Source organism: Tetrao urogallus (assembly GCF_951394365.1).
Source record: "Tetrao urogallus genome assembly, chromosome: 7".
Lineage (NCBI taxonomy): Eukaryota > Metazoa > Chordata > Aves > Galliformes > Phasianidae > Tetrao > Tetrao urogallus.
This window is the reverse complement of record NC_136820.1, coordinates 27,038,339-27,053,125: the sequence shown is the minus strand read 5'-3', so window position 1 is coordinate 27,053,125 and position 14,787 is coordinate 27,038,339. Positions and strand designations below refer to the sequence as shown.

Here is a 14,787-nt window from a genome sequence, read left to right as displayed (position 1 = left end):
CAGAGCTTTTCTTCTGATTGTAGCCTTTCATGAGAGCTGCCTAGGTTAGGTTTATCCTTTGTGCTGCAGAATCACAGAATTGTAGAGGCTGGAATGGACGTCCAGAGATCGTCGACAAAACGCTCTGCATAGCAGCCCCCCTGCAGCAGGCTGCACAGGGAGGCGTTCAGGTGGAGAGAATACTGCAGAAAATATTGCTTACAGGAGTGTTTGACTGCAGGCACCTTCATTTGGGAGTGGTTCTTCCAATTTAGTCACAGGATGGAAAGATGCATCCCTGCGTGAGAAGCAGGTGTACAGTTGCCACCTTTTGGGGAACGCTGTGGGCAGTAGCAGCAGGGGAACCTGGTCTCCTAGCTTCAGTGCCTGTACTGCAGCTCCTTTCCAATAAACAAGCCTCCAGTTTGTGCTTATGTACACACCTACATTTTAGCAAGTTCCAAACCATCATTGTCTTCTAACCTCCAGGGTGCTTAGAAAGTGGAGACTGGTTTTAGGTCTTAGTCCCTTATTAATCCCTTTGGGGCAGGACAGTGAAGCAAAGGAATTTTGTCTAACCACAAAAGCTTTAATGGTTACTACAGTGGGATATCTCAAAGACAAAGTCCTGTATGCTATCTTCTCCCATGTCTGACCTTACTCAGAGTTGTTTGGCCAGGAGCGATTTTGAGAGAGGATAATCTGATTTTATGAGGTTGCTGCCTCCCAAAACGAAGGTGCTACTTTTGCTCCAGTGGATCTTCCTTTCCCCAGTTCCAGTGTCCCCTGGGCTTCTGTGTGAACCAGCTCGGTTTCAGACAAAAAGGTGAGTGGATTTCTGTTGGCTTAGGTCGCATTAAGGGCAGGGCCTTCCAGGGAGAGAGAAGAGGAATTCACCTCAGGGGAAGCAAACGGCCTCATGTGGCTTCCCAGGCTTTCCCCCTTATCCAGGCAAAAAATAAATAAATGAAAGCAAATTATTACATTTTACACAGAAGTATTCCCTCTGGAAATTCTCCCCATCTTAGGCTAATTGGGCTGAATTTTTTGGCCTCCTTAGGGAAGGCCAGGTCCTTAATCCTGCTGTAAACTCTACAGTCTTGCTGTTTGGTTTTCTGCAGTTTTGTGAGTTGTATTTCTTCTGTGTTAGTGTTGGGCTCTCCTAATAACGTGAATTGGCTCAAAGGGGTTGAGTGATAGAGAAGGGAAGACATGAGTGAGCTGCTGGATCACCTCCTAATTTCTCATCAGGCAGCACTGTTAAGGTACCCGATAGCTGGGACTGCTCGCTAGAGCAACAGCACATTTAGCCAGAAGTCCTTCTGGACTAGAGAGCTGCACTGATGCCCTGGGAAACTTCACTGGCTCCAGAATGGATGACCATTATGCCAGCCAAATTGTTCTGACTACATCCACGTATGGGATCTGTCCTGCTACCCAGCCTGTGTTCCCCACCTCCTCCTAGAAGGAGACTTGAAATCAGTTGTCTTCTGAGCAGAAGCTGTGTTCTTTGGGGGACAAAGGAGTGTCATTTTGTGCTTATGTTCCTGTATTTCTTTTTTCCACTTCTCATTGCATACCTGGTTATGTAATAGTTGTAGGCAGGTTATGGCATGAGAATTCTAGGTTCCAAATACAGCGTATGTTCCTTAGTAGAGTATGTGTTATGCTGTAACTGCATCATGGAAACTGGATGTGGTGTTGTTTTTTGAGAATCATTAATCCACCACAGCAGCTGCCAATCATACACAAGCGTTCAGGTCTTTGTGACCTAGAATTTCATCTGCTAGTCTTCAGCACAATTGAATAGGATCCAATAATGCAGCCCTTTGTGTGTGGGCTGGGTTAATTTGTGGGCTTGTCTTATACGTAAACAGCACAATGATATTGTTGGTCTGTGCTTTTGAGAGTACTGAATTCAGAATTTAAATGGCTAGGAACATGGCTAGAAACAGGAAACGGTATAATTGTGATTGTTCTGGTCTCACCTTCTTAAAATTCTTGATCTTCAGGGTTCATTTCAATGCATCTTAAACAAAATGCATCAAAATTGCAAATCTTCCAAACGTGTTGGCTGATATTTCACCTAGAGGAGAGGCAGGGCTGCTTCTTTTGGCACATGGAGCTGTGAGCCTGACTCAGCCACATTGTGAAAACTCACCCTGGGGTAGTGATGTTACTGCAGACTGAATAGTACTTCTTCAAACAGTAGCCAGGAGGGAGTTGCTAAAGATGCGTAGTTTGTTTTTGTACGGTGGCCTTGTCTGTTTTTGTTATGCTGGGTTTTGAGATAGGTACTCATTCCATTCTGTGTTGTATGACAGCTTTCTGCAGAAAAATTCCATGTGTTGGGTGTTCCTTCCTGGGAACTTGCCCTTGGGAAGGGATTGATATACAGCGTAGGAATATCTGATCACTGCCATCACACAGCACTAGCAATTGATAATAAAAGTTACAAGGAGCTGTGGCCTTTCTTCATTTTTTCCATTTGTGATAAGAATGCAGTACAAAGCCCCAGCAATTTTTTTTTTAATGAAAAAAAAAAAAAAAAGAATATTGCACAATTCTTTTGATTATCTTTTTTCTCTTTGCTTTGTGGGCAGTGTTTGTGTCAGTTTTTTGTGTGCAGGCGAATGTTTTGCTGTTTCATTGAAAACCCATGCAAAAGCATAACAGCCAAATCTTTTGATCTGTTATCTTTGTAAATGGATATTTTAGTGTGGCTCTTTTTTTTTTTTTTTTTTTTTTTTTTTTTTTTTTTTTTTCAGACTATGTGAACTAAGCTTCTTTGTCTTTTCAGAAATTCTGGTTTGTCCCTTTTTGTCCACCACAATGGCTTCTACTTTCCTCTCTGCATGATTTTAAGGAATTCTGCTGCGCTTTTTTGTGCTGATGCTTTAAATTGTTATAAATTGATGCAACTCTGTGTAATATTGTCATGTAATTGAAGATCCAAGCAGTGGTTAAAAATGTTTTAATGCACTGAAGCCATGCATATTAAAAATTTGTGAATATTTGATGCTGTTTGTCTCATTGCCTTTCAAATGAAATAGCATACTGGTAATGTGTTAGAGCTGACATTTCCATGTTGTTTACATACAAGTCAAAGGCAAACAAGAAGTTCCATAGTGTAGTTTCTCCTACAAAGCTGGCTTTAAAATAAAGTTCCTAGAAATACTAAACCAGCTTAAAGCACAGAAGTAATTGGAAAATAACACTTTAATCCAAGTTAATCCACATTATTGACCTACGTGCTCTAAATAAATAAATAAATACATAAAATTGTGTTGTCCTTTTAATCATCTGTGAAGCTGGCTGTTCATGAGAGAAGTCTGCCCGAAGATTAGCTGCTGTACTGTTCTTGCCTCTTCTGAGGACAGAGTAAATGGATTTACGTTTTATTTTCTGTGGAGACTGCCTAATTCTTAGCCTCTTTTGTTGATTTGCCTTTAGATTTTAGATCTCCTTCCTGAGGCTGAGGTAGTTCAGAAGGTTGTAGCAATAAAATGAAATTAATGTTGTAAACCAGGACTAATATATCAAGGAGCTTTAGAGGCAGAGGTGCCTGAATAATGTCTTCTAATTGCTTTTGGATGGTTTTGCTTCTTTCATGTTTGTTGTGTAAAACCTTTAGATGTATTCATAAGCATGTATTTGCTACTACACAAACTCCATAGTATTTATGCTTCTTTTTAGAGGAAAACAAAGTATGCTATGCTCATAAATATACTGCAGGCACATGTTTGAAATGCAAAAGCAACAGTGGTTGTAACATAAGGTTTTCCCCTTACAACTGCCCCCATTATATACATAGATTGATCCCAGCAGTAAGACTGCCTTCTAGAAAATCACTTAGAAAAATGAAGGGTAGGAAACTTCTTGAGCCAGAATTCTGTAAGCTTTGTTGTCTGAAACGTGTTGAAGAAAAGCTTTGATATTATGACTTAACTTTTGTCATCAGATGTATCAGTGCCTGTGAGTCACAAGTTCACATACAAATTGCGTATCGGTGAATCCATATAATCCTGACCCTCAGTTTCTCAAAGAGCTCCTTGAAGATCTCCTAGTCCCCCTATCCCTCTACAATAGCCGTAGATATTTCTCTGCATTATGTAGTGACTTCTGCTTCTTACCCTTCCCTTGTCATCGTTTGCAGTGACCAACCACAGCAGTATTTGTTAATTGTGCTGCCAACAGGCCAAGAAAAATAGAGAGCAATGGGATTCTTCTTCAGCAAGAAGAATTGGTCTCATTTTACTGCCCACCTACAGATGATTATGTTTTGCAAAAATCTTATTCTTCTGTGCCATTTCAGTCATGTTTGACAGTGTTTTTCTTTCTTATCAGGGACAGAAGTTGGTCATGTAAATCTGATTCCTTAGGAAACCAGCTTAAATTTGCAATATTTGTTGATTTGCATTTATGTAGCAACTCTCACATGCAAATATGAGACTATTCACACTGAAATTTTTGATAGACAAATCATTTTAATACATGCCGGATCTAGTGGTGTGAAGTTTTACAGTGTAACCAAAAGACTGATCAGGGAGTCTATGCTGCAGATTTTTACATGCTAGGAGAAGCTCTTTTATGCTGACCAAGGTGGCTTCCAATGCGCTGTTTTCTTCCAACCAGGCTGAATGAACCTTACCATGAACAAAACAGGAGGAGGCTTCAGCCTCAGGATGGCATGTAGACAGTGAAAAAATCTTAATTTCATTGTGAAAAATTGATTGTTATTATAAATGTTTCTCTCTAGGTTAGTTGAGCAAGTAGCATGAAAGTAATGCTGTTAAAATGTTTTTAAGAGAAGGTTGCTGCTAGCTCTGTTCTCTGTGAGCTGTACCATTGTCTTCAGCTAAGTTTGTTGTTGTTACTGTTTCCACATAGCCTTTTACTGCTTGCTCATCAGGAACGAGGAGGTAAAGACTTTTATTGTTCTGAGTTTAAACTTTTTATCATCCTTCCAATCAAAGTAAGAAAATGCAAGAGAGATTGTGTAGACTTTCATATCCTCATAAAAGGTAAAGATGCAGTTAGGCAAGAGAAATAGAGCAAATAAAGGCAGAGAATATTATCTTTACCTCCCTCTCTTGGAAAAACAAAAAGGATCCAGGAAGAAACTGTAACCCTAAGAGAGCTTTCAAACTACTTCTTTTGCAATTGCTGCATACCAGACTATCCATATAACAAAGGTGGATTATAATGAGTCACTACCCAGGAAGCAGATTTGAGAATGAGGTGGAAAGAGATAATATAGTTTAAGTCTAAACTTTTCCAAACATCTAAAAAATTTAAGGGGCTTCTTGTTTTATTCTTAACCTGAAAACAATCTAGTTATTCTACGGGATGATTAAGCTGGTTTAGATGACCATGGCAGTAAGCTCTTAGTTATATTCAGTAAGTCTAAAGAAAAACTAATTAATTTATAAAACTTTCTTAAAAACAAGAGGGGAAAAAAAAGTACATTAAGTGGCTTTTTTCCCCAGTGAAGTATGATTCAATTGGGCTTAGAAGGTTGTGTTTGTTTTTATATGAAGAAGAGGGGTTCTATTGACAGAGAAGGTGAATGACAGGGAGGACTGTAGATTCTTTAGTAATTTCAGATTCAGCAGCTGAATTCGTGTGCAGGTTCACCTATGGCATCTAGTCTGTGTGTGCCAGGAAATCAAGTAAAATTTTTTTAGAGACAACGTTCACGGAAAATATTAGCATATCATAGATATGCTATGGATTATCTGTAGAGCACTGTCAGTTTGTTCAGCATGGGATGAGTAGCGAAGAGTTTGGAAGATCTCCATGAGGCATGGGCACACATATCCAGGTAAGCATGACTGTTGGGCCAGGTGACTTGGAGGACCTACACTTCTGTGGCGTCACTGGTGTTTTCAACTTCTTGCTTGTAAAGTGATTGAATCCATTGTAAGCCCTTACTCACATCTGTACTGCACTGGTTGCTTCAGTGCTAAAGATGTGTTGGGTAGCAAGACACTGATAATAATCTAAGATAAGGAAGGTGTGACAGCATATAAAGTAATGAACTCGAGAACACGATTTCCAAACAGAAGAATAGAAGAGCGAGGTCTGCTGAAAGTGGTGAAGGAAGGTGTAGGCTACTGGGAAAGGTTGGTAGGAACACGTATTGGAGAAGGTACATGCATGGAAGCATCAGACCAGTAAAATGGAATGGGACTGATCCCCAGAGTTTCTTTTTGCTTGGTGTGGAAGTATCATGATTGCTTTTTCTCTTACTAAGGTCTGGACCTTTTACAAATGCAAAACACTTATGATAATGTTTACCTTGTTACATTTTTCCACCTCCCTTTTCACAAGTTTGAAGAAACTATTTTTTCAGAATCCTCACTCTGCAGTGTTTATATACATTTTCTTATGATTCATCAGAATAATTACAGAAGATACTGGTAAGTTTTACTCTTATAAAAGCTTCATTTATAGGTATCTTAATACCAGCTATAAAAGCACTGTTGAAATTCAGTATAAGGCTGACAAAGATTTACTGTGGGCCTGCTTAGTCTAACACAGACCTGTGCCTTAGGATGGCTTAGACAGATTTCCTTCTCATTCATTCTTACGCTTCATGAACTCTTAAACTTTTGGTTTGCTGAAAGTTGCAGCTGTGGAGAATCTTTTTGCTGATATATTGGATTTTAAGGAGGTATTATTAGCTTGTTGAAATGAAACTGCTGTTGATATGAAAAGCTCTAATATGAAACCAGGATGAGATGATCTGAAACTAAGATGACTTCATTGTTTTGCCAACTATATATATTCTTATGAGTCTACTATGTCTTGGTCATATGCATATAGAAGCTGCGGAGAATTAATGTGAAGTTTGCATGGCACAAATGCTGTACGAACTGGTAGTTGTGTTTTAAGAGAAGAGAACCACCCATCCATCTGTGTCCCATCTCTCCCACTGAAGAAGACAGCACATGTCTAGTGCCTTATTTGACTGAAATAGATCAGTGAGTAATATGTTAATCTGTAATGGAAAGTGTCAAATCACTTACAATTTGTTACAGTTTGCTGTACTTTTATACAATGCATGATCATTAGCAAATACTTCTAAAGTTCTTCTTTGCCTTCTGTTAACAGTCCTGGCCCCACAAAATCAGCGCAGTTTTGTGCTCTGGATACTGCCATCTGTGTTCTTTGGAACGACTCCACTACAGTCCGCAGCTCACTCCGGGCAGGATGTACCTGGGAAAGATATTTCACTGATATTCCGGGTTGGCAGCTCAGAACTCTTCTCTGGCACTAAATGTGGCTTTGGACTTCTCTTGTAAGGAGCCACAGCAGTTGAGACAAAGCTTGAGGCTGGAAATAGTGGTGAGGAGAACGGCAGCAACGTGGCATCCATTGCTGGTTGCCTGTCTGCTATATTCACAAAGAAAGGAAGAGGAACTTTTTAATAAATCACTTTGGATGGAGTTAGACTGGAAGCAAATGGATGCTCAAGGAGCTGGAAGCTACAGAATGAGGCAGGAGAAGAGCAGTGCTATCAGACCCCTTTGCACAGAAGTGAGGCTGTAGAATAACCTGAGAGTCATATGTTCAGAGGAGAGAGGGATTTACAGTACTTAAATACCTCCCCAGAATTGATACCATGATAGTGTTGCATCTGTCAGTGGACTGAAATTTGACATTGTCATTGAGTTAAAATTGCTGTGTCTGTCTCCGTGAAGGAGGGGAAGGTTTCGGAGTAGCAAAAAGGGGTGAGAAACTGCAGTAAAACCTCTATGCTTCCATACCGTCAGCATCTCCTGTTTTCAGATCCTACTAATCCTCTCTTAGAGCTATTTGTCTTTTTATTTCCAACCAGAAGTCAGAATACTATTTGTTCCTGCCATTTTTTAGGTAGGAAAGAAAAAGTGGTGACAAGCAGGAAATATTTAAAACAACTAAGTAGAGTATAATGGAAAATAACAATCTTCATTTTGAAGCTGAAGGTGGAAATTTTTGTATTTGGTATCTGATTACTGCTTGCTGTGTTACACATGGTTCACTTTCTTATTGGATTATCCACACCAGGCCAAATGGCAGTCTAAGTTAAAGAAGGCTCTAACATGTATTTACAGTAATTTCTCTGTTTTGGGCTGAGGGTGGGATAGACTTTTAAGTGCTGTCTGTTGATCAAGAGACTACACAGCGTGAGGATGACAAAATGCTGGGAGAGGAAAGAGTATAAATAGAAACCCCACTTCCTTGTTGAGTAGAAGCCAAACTTGTGGTTGAACCTTTATATACAAGAGTTTCTGAGGTCTGGATAGGCGGCTAAAAGCCAGTTGTTGATGATGCCAAAAATTCTGAGATCTGAGGGGGTTGTTCATACTGCAAACTGACCTGGGTGTTTCTTTCCTGGTCAACACCTGTCTGCAGTTTGTGGAAAAGAAGAAGGTACTGGTGGAACTTGGGGAATCCAGCAAAGAGAGGAAGAAAAACCTGTGTCTGACCTTCAATTGCAACATCATTCATTTGGACCCGAAAGAGGCTTAATACAACCTAAAAACAGCCTCCCAGGGCTGAGAATTGAGAGTGTCTGGAAAGCAAGATAATTGTCTACTGCTCTCTTCTCAAATTTGAAGATATATTTCCATTGTTTAGTAAGAGAATATTTTTCAGGAAGAAGCATGATTTTTTTCCTGATAAATTCACCAAGTGATCTCCTGTATGTCACTAATTATGCTGCTGATGTTTAAACCAAATTACATTGCACACAACATCCTTCATTACTAATGCTTAGATTCTCAAAATAGTACATGATGTATTAAATACATGACTTCAGTTTTTTTAATATGAGTTTTATGACTAAAACTTTGCATAATGCTTTTAAGCCAAAAGATATATGAGCCAGAATCTAATTGTCTTGTAAAATGAATCATTTTGCCTGTTATCTCTTCATTAAAATACAGCTTTAAACTTGCTCTAGTTCAAACAAATTAATTCAAGAAATCTTATTGCCTGTATTTATCTGGAGGTTAGGCAGGATGATTACAGTGGTCCCTCTGACTTTATCTATCAACATATTTACCATTCAGTTCTGATGAAAGGCTGGATGGGGAGTGCTGATAGCCCTGCCTACTGAGGTTGTGTGTTCTTGATTTTTTTCAGAACCAGATCTCCATTGCTTAGTTTGGCAAAATTATAATTACATACCTACTTGTATCAGGAATCTGGAAGAGTTTTTTCTTTAGGTCAAGGACTATAAAGTTTAATTTGTAAGGTGCTCAAAATTACCTGTCTTAGATTCCGCTCCCAAAAGTCTGCTCTCATGTGATGTCTAGAGTTCACCTTCCTCTACCTTCCTAACATCTGGGTAGACAAGAAGAAATTGTAGGGAGAAGGGGAAAATTGGATCAGAGGGAAGCATTTGAGAAGCGAGACTGACAAGGGAAGAGAAACTTGGACTTGCAGTTAAGGAAGAGATTAGAACTGAGGTCAATGGGAAACCAAGGGAAGCTGAGCAAAAAAATTGGGGGTGGCAAAACAGGATGGGTTGGTTATGGCAAACATGATAAGGCTGGGAACTGATAGAGCTAGGAGAGCCTGGGTTTGGGCAGGTATGTGAAAGTTAATTAATCACTTGGGCTAATAGAAATTAGGATGATTAATCTATTTGGATACTTGAAATAGGAACCAAGCAAAGAAGAAAACCAGACATAGTGTTTTCTCCAGAAGACTGTTCTATTCTCGTGGACATCTTAGGTAGTTTAATCTAGAGCTGCCTATAATTTCATTAACTCAAATAATACTCATCTTTATAAATATTTGTGTGTTGTGTTTGCAGGACTGTATAACTGAAAACTTGGAAGGATGCTGAGGTTTTCCCATTTGCACTTTTTTTTTTAGCAAGAGATCTGCATTAAAGTTCATTTTACAAAGTCAACTTGAATTGTGAAAAACCGTAGATAGTATGAACTTGCCACCTGTGGGAGCTGGATGCCAGAGTTCGAAGTGAAAAGATACTTTTTTTTCTCTCCCAGTTAGCTATTCTTGTTCTTTTCTTGTGATCATTTTTACATTTTTGACTTTCTGGTTCTGATTTCAAGCTATCATTTATTTTCATCGTAAGGAAATCTAATCACAGGAAAAAGAGTATATTCCAGATGGCATTAGCACATATCAAATTGATCTTCAGTTTCTTGGAGTATAAAAACTTTCAAGCGCTTTCTAAGGACGATAAGGACAAAGAGACAAAATTTCCCTTGTAACACTCTTTTGCTATGCTTCTGCATACACCCGACTATACCCAACGTGAGTCATCTCACTGATCTCAATTAGCTGTCCCTTTGCTGCTGACCGGCTAACCGGCTCTGCCCTTTCACTCCAGATTAGGCTTTGTCCAGCTAGCTTCTTCACGAGGCTCCCTGCAGCCAGCACAAGTTCCCCTGACAAATCCTGATCTCAGGGAGGGGTATCCTGTGTTTTTCCTCCTGCATCTTTTATTGAATGTAGGACTGGGAGGGAGCACAAAAGGTCATTCATCCTCCTTGTGTTGGCAGGACTGAAAGCATTCATAACAGATGTTTCTTCAACTTCTTTTGAAAATCCTTCAGAGGTGGACATTCTGCTACTTCCTCAGGTAGTTTATTCTTAAGCAGCCTTGCTTCTGGTGAAGCTGATCTTGCTAAATTTGCTAGTTTAAACTTGTTTGCAAATGTATCAAAATCATCCCTCAGTCTCTCCTTCCTGCATCTGCGGACTATTTTCATGCCTTCTCAAGTTTTTGCAACATTTCATTGCATTTACAAGGCCACAGTTAGTTTTTCTTTGCAGTCGTCTCCTTCATTAGGCATGTAAACTAAAGGTCTGATGGAGTTTATTTTCATGGCCATTACTTATATCATTATAGGTGCTTACGAATTTTGTTTTCTTGGAGTACTGTGGGGAAGAAGTGCAGATGAACTGACTCCTAATCTCCTTTGTTCTCTTTTTTTCCACTCCTTCCACTCCCTTTCTTTTTTAGAAGAGATGATGTGAATGCGAATACTTTGGAGTACTTTATATAGAGAATTACCAGTTTACCAAGAAGCATTTTTCAGTTCCAGAAAGGATTGTGACAAGCTTAGACATTAATGGAGCTAGTATGCACTAGTGACCTACAGTTATTAAAACACATTAAAAGCATACCCAATGACTAAATGTCTCTACTTGTTTTTATAAGGTATTTTACTAGGTACTGCAATGTACCCAAGGGTCCTTTGGGGTGTATGACAGCTTGGTGCAAGGCTGCATGGCCCCAGGTGCCACCAGCTTCCAGGCTTATCGGGCATGGGCAGAAGCTGGCCGCTGTCCTGATGGGCTCTTCCAGGTGCCCTGCATCTAGCAAAGCCACAAGCACAGGCTTACCAAAGGAGTAAAACTAAAGCAACGTGAACCTTTTCATTTAGAACTGTGGCTGCAGGACTCTTTTTAAGAATGCAGGCTTTCAAAATAATCTGCTGCAGAAAGCACCATCCGTTCAAATAAAAATAAAACCAGAATTATGCAGCTGAATCTTTTTCATCTCTCTATGTTGTTTCTTACAAACTATTTGCTGAGTAGCACTAACAGCATAAGAAGATAAACCACAGGATCTTCACAGTTTCTTGTACAGCCTCTCTCAGACAAAGACGATTACAGAAGATAGACTGAGTGGGTTGGTTTGGGTTGTTTTTTTAATTGGTAGATTTGTTTTACTACCTTCACGTTTTTGAAGAAGTTACTGATGTTACTTCTCTCTCTAATACCACTTAATTACTCTGTCACTAGTTTATTGCTGAGATCTGCTCATCTGAGATTGGCACCAGCTGCAGTTTTTTAAGTCAAAAACTGGTATCTGTGTTGTCAGTGCCATCCTGGACAGAGGTAGCCATGTCCATGCCGTGGGAGAAAAGTAGTGGCCAGCCTGTCCTCCAGTAATTTTCCTGGATGGACAAAACTAGGGATCTGCATATGCTCTGCATGCATTGCGCCTCTGTTTCGGCACTCATGCTCAGATATGCCCTGTGCAGAGCCTAGGTTGTATATGAGAATGGAGTGGCCACACATGTCCTAGTTTGACCTGGGCCTGAGACATAACTGACACATGCTCAGCTGTGGCCATTACACCAGATCCTCCCACTGCTATGTCTCCTCTGCTTGAGGTGTTGCCACTGTTAGGACTTAATGGTCCTAAAGTCTTCAAAAAGAAAAGCCCTGCTCCCTTTCTTTCTTTTTCTTTGTTTTTCTGTAACTTTCACTTTAACTGTTAGAGACATATTTACTCGCAGTTTTTAGAGACTGCTTCTCAATGCTTGTGTTCAGTGTAAAATGTAACTTGGGCAACAGAGTTCTCCCTTTCTAAAGAAATTGTGCAACTTGATTTTAGGAAGACTTAAGATGTTTTCTTCTTCCCTAACATGAAGGATTTTAGTGACTTAATAGGTATTTTCTGACTTTGATAGGTGACACAGCTGATGACCAAAATAGAGAGGCAAAGGACAAAACTTCATTTCCTGAGACCAGACCAGTGTACAACCAGCCTCCACAGGTAGGAGACTGCTACTTTACTCATGCATGAAGAAGCTTTGATAGCAGCTCATGTGAGAAGTGTGAATGTGCTGTAGAAGGTTTCAGCATGTTCATATATGTTGATTAAGTGCTAACTCAGCCTTTCTTGCCATCCATCATAAAAGAAGCATTATTAAAATTTAAATGGTAATACTATAATGACCACCAATATTGAATGGAAAAAAATGCAGGTATAAGGCTGGACTGTGTGGTTATTGCTGTGTATCTTGTTTTTATACTTGAGATTTGCAACAATGGAACTGTGGCTAGGGTGTTAATGAATTGTGTACAAGTATTAGTGCAGTGATGGAAAATGTCAGACGTTTACATAAGTTATTTCCACAGCCACCTTTGTAACTCACATGTTGTAAACGTGTGAGTATAATGGACTTTCTTCACTGTGTTTGCTTTCTGTTTCAGTGCTGTGTGACTGTAAATATGAACGTCCTCTTGTTTATTTAATATTTAATCTATGTATACCTTTCCAAAAGATTTCAGCATATAGCCTACGCGCATTTTTTTCTGCTTTAAAAGTGCTTTTGCAATAAGCATGAGCCTGTTTTCCATTGCTACATAATCTTAGACATTTACAAGATAACATTTCACTTTATTTTTTGTTGTTTTTGTGGCACTGTTTTTTCCCCTTAATCCATTATTTCCCTGTCTCTTTCTCATATCAGAACTAACCATATCTCTCTCTCATCCCAGCACCATTGTAGCATTTATTACTGCTAAGCCCTTGTAAGCCTTTGGAGTATCAGAGGTGTGTGTGTCACTGTTGCTAATCTAAGATTGGGCAATGCCTGTGGGGGCGCACTCTAGATTCTCATTTTTAATTTTTAATTAAAAACTGTGCCTTATACGGAGATTTTTCATTCACCATCCGTGAAAGCTTTGCCTTTTGATAACATAAGATTATAAATCAGCTTGAGTTAATAGCAAAACTTTAGTCTGATTTCTGAATCCAGGCACATCTGAGCAAAGTGTTTTGCCATTTTGAGGTGGTAAAATGCCATGGTATTGTGGTTACTGACTGCACAGACATAGTTTCCCTTATTGTGGTGTTCTCACTAGGTGTTGTGAGCTGCCAGTGACTGCAGTTCTGTGGAGCTTCAGAGTAGGAACTGCATGCTTATGAGTTAGAGGAAAGGAGCAGTTTTCAAAATAAAATAGCAAGTGTTACCATGAAAATAGAATAAATATTTATTTTTTATATTGAAAGGCTTAAATGTCACCAAAATGCTTGTATGAATCAACGCCAGTTAAATTGAGAGACAGCATTTTAATTCCAGTCTCTGGATTTCATGTGTTTGAACTTCATGTTTACTTGGAGGAATTCTCAATTTCTCAAATTGAATGGAGACCATGGAAATGAAATTGATAGTTTTGGCTGTTAGGAAAGCAATATTTCTGTTTACAGCAGTGAGTGTATTTTTATAAATTTGTGGGAGAAATCTACCAATTTAAGAAAACTGGAAAAGTGTTGTTTTATATACTCAGTATGTCCTAGAGGCGTGGGACATTAATTGAAATAATAAACTTGTTATCATTAAAACAAGAATGCTTCAGAAACATAGTACAGTACGTTGAAATAGATTTGTTAAGCTGCAATGTAATACCAGATATTTTCCATGCATAGTTGAACAGTAAAGTTGCTGGAAATTTGCTTCTGTTTTAACACATTATACATTTGACAACTTAATAGGTGTTGACTTTGTGGAACATGAATAGGTTCTTTTAGAAATATGATTTAAAGAATAAAGTCATGCTTTGTTTATGGGTCACTTCCTTATCTGAAAAGGAAATGAGGTTGCGTTTGATTTTTGAAGAACATGTTTTCTGGAGTATGTTTTTGTAACCATTGTAGTCTTTGGAATTTCCCATTTAGGTACTACTGGATTCATTTTCTGCACAGCTATTGAATTCTCAAGTACATACGTTTGTGCAGTGTTGCTGTATTTATATAAAACTAATGCACAAATTAAATCTTGAGACAAGATTGTTTTGCTGCAACTTGCAACATTTGACAGAAGCTCCTGTAGCAGTGGCAGTCCCTGCAATCTGCATTGTTTTGTGAGGTTTCCATGTTGCGTGTGGTGCTGTTAGAGGAACTGCAGGTATCTGCAGCCTCATTGGTGTTTTCACTGACCAGCTTCACTCTGCTATACAGTGGAGACAGAATCTCCTGCTGTGAAGAGTCCCACATAAAGCATCTTCTCCATCACCAGCTTGCAAGGGTTCTGATGCCCACTTAAT

General features: G+C 39.2%; 1 protein-coding gene across 1 annotated transcript in view; it reads left to right on the top strand.

Moving 5' to 3' along the window:
• The window catches only part of UMAD1 (UBAP1-MVB12-associated (UMA) domain containing 1), a gene marked incomplete at both ends in the record, with an annotated part of 62,985 nt that overhangs the window by 34,528 nt on the left and 13,670 nt on the right, over window positions 1-14,787 (top strand). The window contains one exon of the mRNA XM_079538351.1: window positions 12,426-12,511. Within this exon, the coding sequence (XP_079394477.1) occupies window positions 12,426-12,511 (86 nt within the window). The remainder of the gene's footprint in view (window positions 1-12,425; window positions 12,512-14,787) is intronic.